General features: G+C 36.5%; 1 protein-coding gene across 1 annotated transcript in view; it reads left to right on the forward strand.

Annotated features, from left to right (window-relative positions):
* Positions 1–18,541, forward strand: part of LOC113225462 (serine protease Hayan-like) — a 37,322-nt gene that overhangs the window by 14,315 nt on the left and 4,466 nt on the right. The window contains exons 6-8 of the mRNA XM_026457778.1: positions 12,717–12,824; positions 14,744–14,920; positions 18,067–18,230. Coding sequence (XP_026313563.1) covers positions 12,717–12,824; positions 14,744–14,920; positions 18,067–18,230 — 449 coding nt within the window. The remainder of the gene's footprint in view (positions 1–12,716; positions 12,825–14,743; positions 14,921–18,066; positions 18,231–18,541) is intronic.

Raw genomic sequence — 18,541 nt, forward strand, 5'->3', positions numbered from 1 at the left:
AAACAACGTAATTTTAATCGATTTCATTATTACATACTTTTCTTTTTTTGGCAGGTAAAATTCTCTGAATGTAAATAATTTGAAGTACTTTAACATTATACTTCGATAGGATGATTCGGAATATCAAAAAAGAAAGAGATAGCATTATACAGCTCATATAGCGTTATTTTTTTCCTATTTTTAGAAAGGAATAGACTATATTAGGAAAATCATTCGTTCTTTCAGGCACTTTAGCAATAATACATTACTCGGTCGATAGGTTTGTCTATATTGGGATGGGAATATGAGTTATTATATGTATAATAACGTACTATAAGCTTACATTGAAATAATATTGTTTTTTGAAAGGTTATGGTAGGCCCCCTGGATAGACGAGTCCGCACTACGATGATCTCTCACCGAACCGAGATCGTCAGTAGAGGCAGACCTATTAAGTGTCAAAACTATGCACAACCGCGAGATATGCAATCTCCGAAACTACTTTTTGACGATGAGGGAAGACGTACTTCGTGAGGACGTTATCACATATGAGAAAGGACTACATCCCTTATCGTTGGCCAAAGAGGAATGGCTTGACCCGATGTTGCTTAGAACCCCTGACCGCGAGTCAGTCTTTTGTGGACAGTAAACCGTTTCGGGTACTTTTTTGGGGAAACCGTAGGTTTTGTCTGTGCAATATAAAGACGCGGAACTATCGGAAATATATCCTATAGGACGGTACAGTAGACATTTGTCGGGCATGTGGCCGTCCCGGAGAGTCACTTAGACATATTGTTTCCGGTTATTCCGCTATTGCTAACACTGAGTACTTGCACAGACACAACCAGGCAGCCAAAATATTATACCAAGAGCTCGCTCTGAAGTACGGACTCGTGCAACAGAGGATACCATATTACAAGTATTCACCGGAGCCTATACTCGAAGATGACCGCACGAAAACCTATAGGGATCGATCCATTATCACAGACAGGACTATTCTTGCAAATAAGCCGGATATTGTGATATTGGATCGATCGCAGTCGAGGGTGTCTCTTGTGCGTTCCATCCAGCATGTCGAGGGTCTCGTGAAAGCCGAAACCGCAAAGAACGCCGAGACTTTCAAACAGAAATCCATCAACCACACAGCAAAAATACTAGACAAGCATACAAAAATTTACTAACAATACCAAATTATGTAAATGTGTACGGTAAAAGTACTTCTAAGTATATAATACCTTACCTCATAAATAACTTACCTACAGAAATGAAAAAAACATATCTGATAAAACATTACATTTGTGCTTAAAAAATATACATACATACATACATATACTTCACACCTTTTCCCCATCGGGGTAGGCGGAGACAACAGTCTTCCACTTGCTACGGTCCTGACACACATCTTTCGCCTCATCAACACGCATCAATGCTTTCATACACGCTCGTCGGTTAAGGGTACTCTTGACCTGGCCCTTCTTTAGGATGGCCTCAATTTGGTCATGATAAGTTCTCCTTGGTCGGCCCATACCAACTTGCCCTCTCACACTCGCCTTATAAATCTGTTTCGTCACTCTTCTTTCATTCACTCTCTCTACATGTCCGAACCATCTAAGCATCCCTTTCTCTATCTTTATCACTATATCTTCTTCAACGCCGCAACGCTCTCTTATCACACAAAAAATATATTCTAGCAAAGTTATAGCATAATTAATTGGTCAGTTATTAATTCGTTATACTATTAATGATATTTATATAATATTATTAATGAAATTATTATATTGATTATATTATTAACAAATTATAGTCAATCATATAATGACACAATGGGAATGGCCCGTGCGAGGCGTAATGGTGACCGACCGGTTTTGGCGAGTTACGGAATGTACGGCATGACGATAGATCAGCTTTGATGTACTAATTGGTTTAACTGTTTTAATGAAATACCGACTTATTGTTTTAGATTAATTATTAGTGCAGCTTAATTTTTTAGCATATAGAAATGTTGTATCTGGTTAGAGATGAACTCACCAGTATTGAGTCAAACCGTTTATGTTTTTCCAATACTATATGTACTTGATAATGCTGTTGAAATGTGTGTTAAATAAATTAAAAAATCTAGCCCTGGCGCACGAGATTACCGATATATGAGACATGGTCTCCACTGAAATAATCCCATATGTTTTCATATGTTTTGTCCGCAAATGGGTTAATTCCAGTCAGCATTTCTGACATCTTGAGGCGGTTGGATTTCTGTAGCGTCCCTAACATGACGGACTATGGCCTAAACCCTCGTCTGAAAGGAAACCTGTGCCAAACAGTGGGACGTATTAATGAATTGATGATGACGTATATAAATACTAGAACATTAAAATGTTTTTGAAGTACGTACATACCTATTGCAAACATATAAACAAACCAATATCAAATTATGATATTTTTTTTTAATTGGACGTATTTATAGTGTCTACGTTCGTTAGAAATATGTAATAAAGAACAACTGGAACTGCAAACCGGTATCAATTTGAATATTACGACATCTGATGCGCGAATCTGTCCCAACTTCTTATTTAGCTTCAAAACTTTGTTTTAACGAAGTTTACGAGTTTTTGGTATCAGTGGCAAACTTTTGATTTTTGAATTAGAGTTGATAAAAGTTGTTTGTGTATGTGTATCGCTTATAATAAGTAAAATTATTACAGATTTTTCTGTACACCGCTGCACAGGTCAGCAACATGCACTTGGAATCGTCTTATCGATTAAATAGCACTAATTTTATTATTCTTAAGGCAGACTTCCTTGAGAAGAATGAGGAAGAAACTCTAAGCGTTACTCTTTGTGAATTTTGGTTCATTCATATTTATCATTTACGATATCTGTTTCAAATATCTTAGATAGAGGTAACCTAAAGGAGCTATGAATTATTAATCTTACAGGTTTTTGGTTTTTGACTTGTTTTTGCCATAGCGCCATCTGTGAGAAATCCATTTCTTCACTCAGCCAGGTACCTTTACAGCTACTAGCAGCTGACCAGAGATGTCGCTTTAATAATCGTAATTTTTAAGTTTTTTTGAATGTCACGATGTTTGACCACCACGATTTTCAATTGTCAATGAAGGAGTTAATCAGGAAACTAGTATAAACTTTTTTTTTATAACATCAAGTGACGGAACGAATAAGTCGTATGTCGATGGTAAACTACACGCCTGTCCATAACAGTTGCAGTGCCACTCAGAGGTTTGAATTGCAAAGATCTGAGGGGCACTGCCACTGCGCCCGCCACCCTGAGACATAAGTTGACAAGTCTCATGTACCTGTTATTTCACCAATAGCAAAATTTATTTTTACCCTTCAAAATCGGAACACAGTTACGTTAACGGAACGTAAAAAAGTTTTGAAATATAAATTAAAATAGTTATTTGTTATGCAAGGCAGCAAAGTTGTTATTTATGTAATACATCTTACTCTTGAAATCAAACGTTTGTACAAAACAGTCTTTGGACCGCATTAAGAGATTTTCATTATCTTCCATGCAAGATGCTTTGGATCTGAAAACTAGGTTTAAATGCAATTAAAACTATAGCAAATGGCGCTAGTTGTCAACATAAAATGGTTACACATTTTATGTTGACAACTTGTAGGTTAACTATTAACAATGTGCATGACAACTTGCGAGAATTTTACTTTTAAATTATAATGTGACTAAACGGTACTCCACTGGACCAACGTTTTCACAAGCTCTAGCTGTTCAACGGTATCACCACAGTTATCAACTCGGAATTGCATTGAGCTGGTTAGAAAAAGTTTCATGACGTTTATAATAAGAGCGGAAGGGTCGTCCTACGTTTCGCGTCGGCGTGGTTTTAATAATAACGCACACACTCAACATAGCCCCGCACTAGGAAAAACTTGTGTCGCGGGTGCCATGGACACACACATAGACAACCACAAATTACACCTATAGGGCATCGAAACCCGGACCAATTTTGAAAACCCGGGTTTTCGGGTCATAGTATAGTCAAAACTCGGGTAGACCGGGTTTTTTCGAGCTTTTCGATCTTTTTGTTATATTAGAAAAATAAACTATGTTCCTATACTGATTTTCTACAATGGAACAAAGGATGAGGAGAGAGAGGATTATCATAAATGAAACAGGCATGAATTTTCCACATTGCTTGTTTTCTTGGTTGTTTCGTAGGGAAGAAACTTAGTAACTACGTTTCTTTACTCGTAATTATTTATTTAAGCGAGTTTTTAATATATATATTATTGTGTTCGAAGTCAAAGTCAAAGTCAAAGATTATTTATTCCATAGGCAAAATAAATTTACACTTGAAATTGTCACATTTAAGCTACTGCTCGTTCACTACGCTGACCTCCCTGAGAAGAACGAGCAAGAAACTCTAGGGATTGCTCTTTTCAAATAAATTTAAATGCTATGGAGTACACTTTGAATTATATTTGTGTGGATTCTGGAGCCGTGTCGTCTTTCCATACATCTTTATCTAACACGTAGTCTTCAATTTTGTAATATGATTTTTCGATCAAAATATTTTTAATGTAGTTTTTAAACTTAGGAAATGATAAACTTAATATATGCTCCGGAATCTTATTGTAAAAACGTAGTGGTTTATACATAATAAATACCAAAAAAACATTAAGTGAAATACTCGAAAAACCAGAGTTTTTTAAATCAAACACGGGTTTCTTTGTAACCATCAGAACTGGGAAAACCTGGGCTTCACCGGACCGGGTAAACCCGGGCTCGATGCCCTAACACCTAAACCTCAAGAGAGAAATAAATGTAGGCCATACAATTATTTCTCCCGGCCCGGGAATAGAACCTGGGGCCTCTGCGAGGCAGTTAAACGCAACGTCATTTGCGATCTTACTGCATGGAGATAAAGCTTTTTCTGATTGACTCTTTATAGTCTAGGCTCAATCCGTGGTACGGGCAGAGCGGTAGCTACGGTGAGGCAACAGTCGCTGGTTCGAGGCCAGTCAGGTCAAAGGAATGTTTCTTTCGATGTTTGTACCAATAATAGTAATAACAAATTAGTGGAGTCTTTTCTATCTACTCGAAAAGTAATACAAATGACCAAACGTTTTATACCCGAGTAAAACTCCTTTTATTAACCGCCTTAAAAAAAATAGGAGGTTCTCAATTAGACTGCAAGTTTTTTTTGTGTATGTTACGTGATATTTGTGAGCCGATTTTAATGATTTTTTTTTTGAAAGAAGGTACCTCTACTGGTCCCATTTAAATCTGAAGAATATATTCCACCTTTAGAGGTAAGGGTGGCGAAGTAAGGGAGGAATCCGGTTTCGAGCACTTTTCCGTAACCGATTTTAATAAAACTTGGCAAATAGATGTAATTTCACGAATTATTAAGGTCGATTTATTTTTTTAAATAATGAATTGGATAATTAATTTTACATGGACGACGGGTCTAATACAAAAACCACGAAAAAAATGTCCCAAGTCAACCTATTTAAACGTAAACATGTAAAGGAATATGAAAAAGCTAAAACGTTGAATTTAAATTGTAATGTCATCGCAGTGCTGTCTAATTTTGCTTGCTTCGCTGTCAGTCGAACAAACAAAGACTAAAGCGTGAATGACGCTCTGTATACGATTTTAACGCCCTATAAGTTCGGACACTTTTTAGCGCGGACCCGACGTCCATATAATTGTAAGTCAATGGTGTCGACGAGTTTATTTTAAAATTTTGTTTTACTTGGCTTCGTTGTATTTCGACAGGTTTGACAGTTATACTACTTTATAAACGACTTCAAAAAAAATTTTATGATTCTTTTTTGTTAGAAAGAGGGTACCGTAGTAGTGAGTGATCCTATTTAAAGATGAAAATATTCCACCTCTAAGATTGGCAAACTAGGGGTACTATGAATGACTTTGGAGGTCGGTCTTTTTAGTACTCTGTACTAAGATTATATTCCGTATTCTTGTTTGCGTTAGTGACGATGTTGTCCCTTAAGTTAGGGCAAATATTTTCGTATGCGGATGATACGGCGTTGCTTTTCAGTAGACACAACTGGGACAATGTATTCAAGAAAGCGCTGCTGGGCTTTGAAAAAGCTTCGCGCTGGCTAAATAGCAATGTTCTTACACTTAATGCGGATAAGACAAAGTACATTACGTTTCCGATTAGATCTCAAGATCAACCTAGTACTGATGATTACAACATTGTAGCTCATAGATGCGTACCTAATCCAAAATGTCAATGTCCGGCCTCGCATAGAACTGACAATATTAGGTGTCTTGTCATTGACAATAAATTAAGTTTTCGGCCGCATATTACTCTGCTCGCCAAACGGCTGCGGAAATATGTTTTTAAAAACTTGCGTCATGCAGCTGATGCGAATATAATTAAAACTGTTTATTATGCACTAGTACAATCGTTAATAGTGTATGGCATAACGTCCTGGGCCGGAGCTAGTAAAGCCACTCTAAAATGCATCGAATGTGCCCAGAGGGCCATACTAAAGGTTGGTTTCTTTTTACCGTGCCGTTATCCTTCTGTGAAACTCTACCAAAAATGCAAAGTTCTAACAGTAAGACAGTTGTTTATAGCTCACGTCGTCCTGAAAAGGCATAGTCAGATTATTTATAACCCTATCCCATTTAGTCATATACGTAGGAAATATACTGTCTGCACATCCACAAATTTTTAATACCAAGTTCTCAAATAGATTTTTCTGCTTACTTGGAAAAAAAACTGCTATACGATTTTTCCAGAATTTTTACTTACTCCGCTCCAAGAGAAGCGCGTGACTTGCAAGGTAACACATACACTAAATACACACACGCACGCATGCACGCACACACCCACACACGTACTCATACCACATACAATAAAAACACACACACGCACCATTTTATATTGTTTTTAATTTACTATTACTTAACTCATCTTTTTATTATTATTAAGTCCAGCTGTGGAAGCGAGGGCCTGGTGACTCTCACAAAGGTTCCTAAATGTTTTTTGTTTTTTTTTTGCCAATAATGTATGATTTACCATTGCCTTTGTGTGAGTGAATAAAGTTATTATTATTATTATTATCCCTTGACATTGTACTTTTTATTGCAATATTGTGACGTTAATTAATATGAAATAACGGATTTTTATCTTTCTTCTATTCACAAAAAATAAATGAAGATCATGGTAGGAAGAACATCATAATATTCAGTAACAGAAAAAGATGTTTTAAAGTAATTATCAATTGCTGGATTTCGATGCAATATGACTCATAGTAATAATGTCAATTAACGGCGAAACCGGTGAAAGCCTGCATTCCGGTTTCTTGAACAGGATTTCGAATCGCTAACTACCGGATTAAATGCCGTTGTAAACATTTCTTTGCATGGCTTAGGTATTTACTTGAAACGCAGAGTTTGAAACTTGAAACTGCAATTTCTCTCCCTTGATTTACGATGGTGTCAGTGTCTAACGAGAAAAACAAATATTTTTATCTACGATATCTATGTACTAGCGTACTAGATGCGGCGTTCCATACGCACGCTATGTTGCAGTGATGTACGGTAAAGACACAACACTTCAATATCATAGATTAATAAGCAACAGAGTGTTCTGACTACACAATAATATAGGGATAATATTAATAAAATACTTGCTATCGTTACCACAGTTGACAACTAACATAATATTATCTCAAAAATTGCGTTATATTATATTTTGTCTCAAAATTGCGTTATATTAATAATTTATCTCCAAAATTTGCTATATTTGTATATCATTCATTAACCGACTTCAAAAAAGGAGGAGGTTCTCAACTCGACTGTACGTTCTTTTTTTCTTTTTTTTTTGTATATATGTTACGCGATAACTCCGGCTATCCGGCTCCGGATAATTTGTGAACCGATTTTGTGTACTTCCATAGTGGTCCCATTTCATTTTGAAGAAAATCATCCACCTCGAAGGGTGGCTGTTCACGCATGAAGATTCATTTTTATAAATAGCGCCTAACTTTAATTTAGGAGCAATTACTTTAATGTTTGATTTTGCTATTTCTTCACTTCAAGGCGTTTTTCTCTCAATATACTTTGAGTAGTTTCGTAGTGAGAACCTATTTTTATTGTATCTCAATAAAACTTAGCAAATACACGTAATTCCACGTACTTTTGAGGTCGGTTTTTTTAGTACTCTGTACTGAGATTATATACGATTTAATTTCATAGTGACAGGACAACACTGTCGCTTTGAATTTAAATAGGGAATGTTAATATAAGCTCAAGCAATTTTGAGATAATACTAGGTTAGTTGTCATGTGCGATGTATACATTTAAAAATTGTTAAAAAAAACTAGTCTGCGTGATCTATAGATAACATAACATGAATAATTCAATAATTTCAACAACTCGACTGTACTTTTTCTTTTACTTAATTTGTTTTTCTTTTTAGTAATATAATAACTGAAAATACTAAGCGGAAGGCCCCTGACTCAAAGCAAAATGGAATGTATTGTGCATCTAATAGCGACTTTGCTAGGGCCTTTACGTTAATTTCCCAACTATGGATAAATATCATTGGTAAACACTCAATATTATCTGCCTGGCTAACTCATTCCCAATACGTATAGACGGTCACACCTGTGCACGGTACTACGGTACTGATATTGTTTGGCGAAATTCAAGACTAAAACAACACACTATCACTATTGCTAGTTGTTTGGAACATGTAGTTGCTGTGAATGTTCTTGTCTATAGATTGAAGTCGTTGCTTTTTATTCACAATGTTGCATTTTGTCCACAGCGCAGCGCCGGCGCCGGCGCTAGCCTATGTAGCGCCCAGGTGCAATCAATACCCTGGCGCCCTCTAATTAGTTGGCGACCAAAACGAAATACTTACTTCCAGTTATATTATTTTCGCCAGTGATCGGAAATTCGGGTGCAAATGGAGGAATTTAGGCTATCAGAGCGAGAGTGGTATAACCCACAATTTTTTTTTCCCACAAAATTACTTTAAATGATACCAAAGTACATAATTATTTTCTATTTTGACACTATTTTCATATATAAATATAATAGTAATAAGTACCAGGACCTCGGCTCCGACTACCTATTTACACCCTTTGGCGAGTCGAAACCTCTGTCCCTGTGCGCTTCATCTGTGCAAAATTTAATCCAAAAAATTTATAGACTGTCTAGGAAACCCAAGGCCCGGTAGCTACTTTGCCCAACACATTAGCATAACCATGCAAAGAGGGAACGCTGCCAATGTTGGGCACCTTGCCGCGGAGATCTAATTTTATTCCTTAATTTAATCCTAGTTTTACTTTCTAGTATTTAAGCTTTTATTGTACCTTACCTGCATATCTCAATTTATTGTCTAATAAAATGTATTTAATTATTATTTTTGTAATACATGAAAATAGCGTCGGAATAAAAAATAATTGTCTACTTAAGTAAGACTTTAATATAATTTAAAGTAATATTGTAGAAAAGAAATTGAATGTGGATTACAACACTATTAGTGAGTTAATAAATGATGAAAAAAAACCGTTGCTGACTTAATAAATACTCTATGTAGTCAGCAATACGGTTCAATATTACCTACATTAAGAAATATTTCAATTCTCGCCTCTCTCGCACATTCTTGTCAATCTGGACCATTTCCACCGAAGATGCGCTAGAAGATAATTGAAATTTTGCCATACATAATTTCAATTCTGGTCTTGCCTCGTCTTGTCTCTCCGGTGGAAAATCAACTTAAGACCCTACGCCCGTGTACGCCCCACACTTTACTATTAGTAAAGCCGCCACTATCCGTCCAAAGCACTTAACCGCACTTTTTATAGGGAGGTAACTCTTTTACATAAATCTCTGTCATCAGGTTTAAAGTTGATAATCACATTATGTTCTAAAAAAGGTAGAATTATTATAAAAAGATTCTAATTATTCGCTGCCCACTTGAATGTTTAATCGAAATAAATAGACGATCGAAGTCGTTCGTTTTTCAAATCAAACATTCAATTATGGCCAATAGTTTAAATTATTCATCTAGTATATAACCAATAATCTCAGTACAGAGTACTAAAAAAAACCGATCTCAAAAGTACGTTTCGAATAGTTTTACGAATAGTTTTCAAACAAATTAAACGACATTTGGTCTCTATTTCTGGTTATATACTCGATGAAATTAATCCACGAGAGTAGTTACATGGAAAGATTTAAAATGAAAAACCGAGAACATCTAATATCCCAAAAAAACGGGTAGCGTGCACTTTTTTTGGTACGATTTTGACGTCACACACAGTATTCCTTAATGATTATTGTCATTAGCAGAGATTGAAATAAACAGAGTATACTTGCCTACACTTTAGGAAAGTAATACATAAAATAAATAATACCTTTTTTGAGAGCAATATACGGGGCGAAGAAGTCATCCACCAAGGTGGTAAGTGACACGCCTGCCCATAACGGTTGCGGTACCACTCGGTGCTCTAACTCACAAAGATCAGAGGGGCACTGCCAATGCGCCTGTCACCCTGAGACATAAGTTACCAAGTCCCATGTGCCTGTAATTTCACCAAAACCAGGTAATTTATGTGGTTGTTTATATATTAAAGTAAATAATGTAAAAATTTAAGAAAAAGTTGTACTAATATCTTGTCTATATACTGCTTTTAACATTGTAATCTTAAAGACGTTAGTTTTTTTTGTAAATATAGTATATAGGTATATTTTTGAAAAAAAAAATTACTGTGTAAGCGATGATCCGCCGCACCGTGCTTAACAGAAGTATACACCTAGATAAAAAGAAAAAAACAGTACTGGAATGTTTCTGTAATTTCCAACAGATTACAGAAAACAACAATAGTAACAAAGAATACAAGTGTTTGTTCCCACGCCGCGTGTATTAAGCTAGTAGTACCTAGAACGACCTTCATCTTCATATCAAGTCAACATCTTGCGGTTTTGCAGCAAAAACTGACCAGCAAAACAACCATATCTTACTTTTAAATATACATTCCAAATATGTGTCCAGATTATAAGATTTTGTTGATTACGCATCCTATACTTGTGTACCAAGTACCTCAACAAAATATTTATCGTCTCAATTCTATATTTCGATACCTCCAATGGACACTACGCCAACTTTATCTTTTGGCCAGTTTCTGTTATTTTTGTAAACAACCACATTTTTGTTTAGGAAATGTAAGTGCGCATTTGACCTCCATCTCACCTGATGGAAAGTGACGATGAGGTCGATCGAGCATGCACACCTAAATAATGCCTATTCACTCTCGCCTTGAAAAGGTCCAAGTTATAACGTTACGGGAACGGGAACAAGTCTGCAGGCAGGGAATTCCACACCATAGCCGTTCGCCATATACATGTGGAAGCGTGACGATTCGTGCGAATCTTTGGAATATCCACAACATAGAGGTGGTACCCAAGCCTACGTCCAGACGTAACTTCCATTATCGGGGGACTGGTCCCCCGAAGTTACGTCTGAAAGGGGAAGGCGGAGTTAATCCGTGTAATTCCATCGCACACTCTCCGTGATATATCCTGTAAAATACCGATAAGCAGGCAGCTTTACGGCGGTGTTCAAGGCTATGCAGCTTCGCCTTCAAAAAAAAATTCTGAGGCACCTACAAGCCTCTTGACTCGGTTGTTGATTGCATCCAAAGTGACCAGTTGGTATGTAGCAGACCCGTCCCAAAGGTAGGAGTAGTACTCCATGCACGTCCGAACTTAAAAGAAAAAAAAGCTACTCAGCGTTCTAAGACCAAGAAAACTAATATTATTATATTATTTACTAATATTATGAAAAAAAATTAAGAAATAAAAAATAAAATAAAAGCACAACAGGTCCAATTAGTTGGCGTAGTGTACCTTGGAGGTATTGTTATGTACTTTAATCCGCAAACCCTAGAATTATTGACATGTAGCCGTTATTGCCATTTACAAATATATTTACGAAAAATATACGATACGCACACACACTCATAGCCCTAGCACTGGTGAAACCCTCTATCGGGGGTGCCAAGGTCACACACATAGACAACTACAAACTACACCCAAACTCACGAGAGAAATAAATGTAGACCATACAAATATAAGTCCCCAACTCGCATTGGACCAGCGTGGCGGACTATAGCCTAAACCCTCGTCTGAAAGACCCGTGCCCAGCAGTGGGACGTATAAATGGGTTGATGGATGGATGGATACAAATATTTATCCCGGCCCGGGAATCGAACCCGAGCATGCATGGCGATCACCATGGTAACTGTCCGGCCACAGAGGCAGTCAATTTGTCTAAAGGATGTACTCAGTCCGATCATATAAAATCCAGAAAACAGATGAAAATAAAAGTCTAAAACGATTTTTTTAAGAATAAAATATTTAACTTTGCACTTAATTTTTATATGGAGATATTTTTCTTTACGTCTACAGAGAACCTGCTAAATTTTGGTTTTCAACTAAAGTCCTATATTTATTAAATTCACAATTATCCCAATTGATTGAAATGAAATTTACCCAGCGATATAACGATATGCCCCGTCAGTCGCCATCGGGCGCTTGTCAACGTCGGATGTGTGTCAAACTTTCTCCACCTGTTCTTATTTTGTTCATAATAATTTTAAGTGTGCGGATTGCGGGATGCAAGGGGTAACCTCCCACACCTTGCCTCCTAAAATCCAGGCTCGGGTGCAAATACCTCGCCTTAAAACGACATTGTCTTATTTTTCAGGACGAATGCGGTCGTGTGATGCGCAACAACCCTAACCCTTTGGTTGTGAATGGGAAACCAACCCTGGAAGGGCAGTGGCCCTGGCAGATTGCGCTTTATCAAACCCAGGTAAGAGTAGTGTGTTGGGACAACTTTAAACATTTCCATTAAGGCGCACATCACATAACACAGGTGTTGGTAGACGAGGAAATAAAACGCAGCTGTAATTTCGTGTGGTGATCGTGTTCATAGAGAGCGCACTGGATTTACAAATTGACTTATATACTATAGCGAGGCGCCCTCTGACACCTTGGATATACACTATTATAGATTATTTTATTAGCGCCATCTAGTGAGCGGTCACAGAACTGGGTGGTTGTCTAGTTCACTAGGTAACTGACATAAGACAACGCGACACAGTGCCGCGGCGTAGCGTTAGCAGAGGCTCACTAGGCTTCGCTGCTAACAACAAGGTTTCTTTTAATAACCAGAAACCACTATGCCTGTAATGATGAAATAACAGGCACATGGAACTTGTCAACATATGACTCAGGGAGACAGACGCAGTGGCAGTGCCCCTCGGATCTTTGCGATTTAAAACCCTGAGTGGCTCTGCAACTGTTATGGACAAGCATGTAGCTTACCAGCAAGCACACGACTTGTTCGTCCCTTCGCTTGGTGTCATAAAAAAAATTAAAATTATTCTTGTAAAAACTGTAACTACAAAAACCCGCCATTTTTTTGTTACAAATATTTTATCTACACACATATCATAAACTCTCTGTGTTTAAGAACCGCAAATTGTGACCAGCATAATGGTGAACTGTTTTGTTAGAACAAATTTCTTATCTGTGAAAATGAAATTATTACATTCAAATTTCGAACATCTCTGAAAAACAAAACAATTTGATTTAACCTCAATTCTAACATCAGTCGAGATGAAGTTTTATTCGAAATGAAATGTCAATAGCAAACAATTTTAACAATTTCACACGTTACTTGATATCGAACGATATGATAGTTGGGGCTGATTCTAGTTTGTCTATGAATTAATAATGAAAACTAGGGTTGTGTGACATGAGTGAGAAAAGTTTTTATTTGCCGCCATTTCGCCAGTCGTAAGATGCGGTTCCTGAACAGATCAAGTATGACACTCACCTGTCAGCTCGTTTCATAAACCCACATTCGTATTTTAATGCCTTTCGTTATATAACAGTCACATAGACTACTATTATATTGTTATTCTCAAGCAACATACCTGATAGACAAAAACTGAGCTACTAATATTACAGGCGACTCTAGATTTAAAACCAGGCAAAACTTCATAGCTTATACAAACTTTTACCCTTAGAACAATAACGCATAGAAACCTAGTCCGCACACGCTGAGGCAAATTGAAGCGCGCCAAAAGGGCCTACACGAGCGGGCGGGCCTTCAGTGTTCAAGGTCAACTTGCACCGCGAACAGATCAAGACTTTTAGCTAAAAATGACGAATTGTGCGGTAAATGCATTGACTTATAATTATATGGACGTCGGGTCCGCGCTAAAAAGTGTCCGCACTTGTAAGGCGCTAAAATCGTATACAGAGCGCGACACTCCGCTTTAGTCTTCATTTGTTCTACGGACAGCGCGATACTGCGATGACATAACAATTTAAATTTCGAATAGGTTGCCTTGGGACATTTTTTTCGTGGTTTTTGTATTAGACCCGTCGTCCATTTATTTGTAAGTCAATGGGTAAATGAGTGTAAAAATACGTCAGACAAACTAAAATAGATACTAACATCACATTCCACAAGGAAGTAACGCGTTTCAACTTGTATTTTTATATAAATATTCACTAAAAACGAAAATTAACCGACTACTAAAACTAGCCTACATGAATTTGATTTTTGCCTCACTTGTGACAGTTCATTTGATATGAAACTATCATTCTATGCGTTATTATTCTAAGTTTTTACCCATTTGTCACACTTGTAAATACAAGTATAAGGTGGAAAAAATATTTAAAAAAATATAGGCTTACTATGTATTTACGCTTTTCCAGACGGTCGACAACAAGTACATCTGCGGTGGTACCCTCGTTTCTCGTCGTCATGTTATCACAGCAGCTCATTGTGTAACACGCAAAAACTCCAATCGAGTTGTTAACAAGAATACACTCACCATTTACTTGGGAAAACACAACTTGAGGACTTCTGTTGAAGGTGTTCAGATAAGACTGGTAAGTAGGGGAAATAGGAAGAATATTTCTTATTGGCTACCTACTTCGGTTCAATTTACATTGCCGCATAATCGAACGACATGAAATCGAAGCGAATTTTCGTAACCATAGCATAATGACCCGTATGTCAGTTATTGTGTAACGCAATTCTCAATGCTCAATAATTTATTGCATTTCCAAAAATATACCATCTATTGAGGTGTCTATTTAATGAAATATATATTTATAAAATGATTTTTACTTGCCTACAAATACAAAATACAAATACTTGGCTTCATATGAAATTGCATGCCTATTTTTATACCTATTGATTTATAAAGAATGTTTCAATAAATGTGTATGTATCAAGATTGTTTACATTTACTTAAGTATCTAAACAAATGGACTGTAGCAGGTATACACGTTCGACTTAGAGCTTTGGTGTCCTGTTAGGGTATAGCAATAACTTTTTCATATAAAAATAGACCTCAAAAGTTCGTGGAATTAGATATATTTGCCAAGTTTTATTGCAATCCGTATTCATCCCCCAGTTTGACATCTTTAGAGGTGGAATATTTTCTGTAAAAATTGTAAACGCTATGCTCAAATGTCAATACATAAGTATGTGGCATGAAAAGTATAGATAAGGAACATTGACTTACAAATAAATGGACGACGGGTCTAATACAAAAACCACGAAAAAAATGTCCCAAGTCAACCTATTCGAAATTTAAATTGTAATGTCATCGCAGTATCGCGCTGTCAGTAGAACAAATGAAGACTAAAGCGGAGTGTCGCGCTCTGTATACGATTTTAGCGCCTTACAAGTGCGGACACTTTTTAGCGCGGACCCGACGTCCATATAATTGTAAGTCAATGATAACATCTATATTAGGTGTGTAGATATATATAAACAAACCTTTTTTATAATACTTAAAGTTATTCTTTCCAGAAATAAAAAAGAAATTCATTGTTGTATATAGTTATAACGTTTTTTATTAACAATTATACAGCTTTTTTTTACAAAAGGAACCACTTCAAATTTTGATTATATGTACCTACATACAAACTTAAACTAAAATGTTAACAATCGGTTACCGGAAAGTGCGCGAATCCCCTTCATCCCCTAGTTTGCCACTCTTATTGGTGGAATATTTTCTTCAAATTTAAATGGAACCAATACTGAGGTACCCTCTTTCCAATAAAAAAGAATCATCAATATCGGTTCACAAATGAGGTAGCACGTAACATAAATACATACACAAAAATACAATCGAAATAAGAACCTTCTCCTTTTTTGAAATCCTTTAAAAAATCCACAGATAAGGCTACAGGTCAATAATATAATAATATAATAATAAAATTTATTTATTTCCACAAATTACAAATAGATACAATAATACACATAACGGTTTCAGAAAAAAAACAATTACAATGAAAGTGGAACAGGTAGTAGCAAGTAACGACACTGACTCTTGAACTAGGCAAAAACCTGTATCTCAAGAGACAGAGACTCAAATGGATGAGTTCCTTATAATTATTTTAAAAATTAGTGAACATTGACGAGATAAAACCAAGATGAATAGAGGGAAAGACAGTTATAATGCTAATTATATTTAACTTAAGTTATGAGAATGTGTGTGTGTGTGTGTGTGTGTGTGTGGTAGACACAGCTAGTAAATATTTTAACAATAATTAATTAAATAAAGATCGTCGTGACGTCGAATTGCGAACACCGACGCGTTACACCAAGTACCATGTAAACAAGAAACAAAGAACCGGCTGGATTCAAAGCAACGCCTCCTAGCAAATGTCATGTCGTGCCAACTTTTTCCATGTGTTTGCTGCACATCTTTGTTTCTGATTTTTAAAGACTTTTTGCCGTAGCGCCATCTGTGAGAAATCTATGAAACCTAATCCATGAAAATCTATAAAATCCAAATTTTCAAGAACTTCGTTAGGTGAGATAACGTGATTACAATTAAAACAACACACGAAAATAATCACAAAAAGAAAAAAGACATTATAATTGAACAGTAAACAAACGTACAGTTGCACAGAGACCGCTGCACGCGGAAATTCAACAAAAAAAGTACTTGCGTGTGGACCATTTTCATTACGAAAACGTTAGGTTCTAAGACTACGCTCTGTTTTAGTTCTATGCGTTTTCCGCATAGACGGTGGCGCCTTATTATTTTCTCGCCTTAATGCATTTGTGTATGGACCATTTCAGTGACGAGATGTAGCACTTAAATCGTTCGAAAGACGCTCTTGATTGCCAAAGACCGCTAGTAGTGGAGTTTTATTGCGTTTCTTGAATCTGTGTCTGGTTGAAAAAAAAAATACCGTGGTGACTTCAGAATTTTGGTTTGTGATTTTGTTGTAGAGCGTAAGCGGTTGATTTTTTTTTTCGCGCAATCGAAGTGAAAAGTTTTCACCTCAAAACTAAAAGCTAAAGTAATAGACATCTAAAATAGGCACATTGACGTCCAGTTGCGGACATAAGCCCATTACACCAAGTACCAAAACCTACGACACCTCGGATATTTATTGACTTGTTTTAATCCCTCGATAAAAAACCTACTATTCTTCACTCAGCCATTATTATTTTAAGCCGGACATATACTGAGCTACTTATAGAACAGGAGGACAACGTTGTGCTATACATATTTGTTATGCAAGGCTGCAAAGTTGTTGTTTGACTCGAGAGCTTGTATTGAAACCTAAGGGAAAACCTGAGTGGTTCACACATAGAATCCTGAGCGTGGCGAGGGTTTCAAGCCTCGAGATGCAAAACAACTTTGCCGCCGAAAGTTTTAGCACCCAACTTTTCACATCACTAAAGCGAGGAAAATGGTAGATGTAAGAAAAACCGTAGAACAAATCAGTTCTAATAAACAGAATTAGTTATCGTTGTCAATTTAATGTCAACAATAATAAGAATAAAATATACAACGGATTTATATTACATAAATACTGTACGACAAATCGCGTAGTCGAACGTCTCATTATATTTTTAAAAAGTTAGGTGCACCACAGACCATCATCAAGTTCGAATTGCAAAAACCTTTAAAACGCTTTTGCGCGCAGTTTTCTAATGAGGAAGAAAGCTTTTCCCAGCTAGTGAGGTGAAAAAACATTTACTTATATTTCTCTATATTATACAGGTGTCAGACATAAAAGTCCATCCGGATTACAACGCGTCAGCGTACAGCCGCGACCTAGGCATCCTAGAACTGAGAGAAGCAGCCACCTACTCCGATTGGGTGAGACCTGCCTGTCTCTGGCCGGAGAACGAAATTGACCTTGCTAACGTAATTGGCGAGAAAGGGTCGGTAAGTTAATTGAATCTAAAACCGGTTTTTTAATCGGAGACATAAAAGATAAACAAGTATGGTAAAGTAACAGCAAATATGTAATGTCACATACTAATATCAAAATTGTTAATCGTTTTGACCAATGATTGGAAAAAGGTGTTCCACATATATGGGTACAAGTATAGATAGTATATAGTAACCAATCTTTTTTATTTGTAGGTTTATGGCAGGAGAACGTTTGAATAGCGTCATAATTGATATTTAAATTTGCAAAAATACGACGTTCTTTTTTATAAACTCATTATAGTTCTGTGTACAGTACCAA

This window comes from Hyposmocoma kahamanoa, unplaced genomic scaffold, assembly GCF_003589595.1.
Source record: "Hyposmocoma kahamanoa isolate Upper Pololo Valley unplaced genomic scaffold, ASM358959v1 160, whole genome shotgun sequence".
Taxonomy (NCBI): Eukaryota; Metazoa; Arthropoda; class Insecta; order Lepidoptera; family Cosmopterigidae; genus Hyposmocoma; species Hyposmocoma kahamanoa.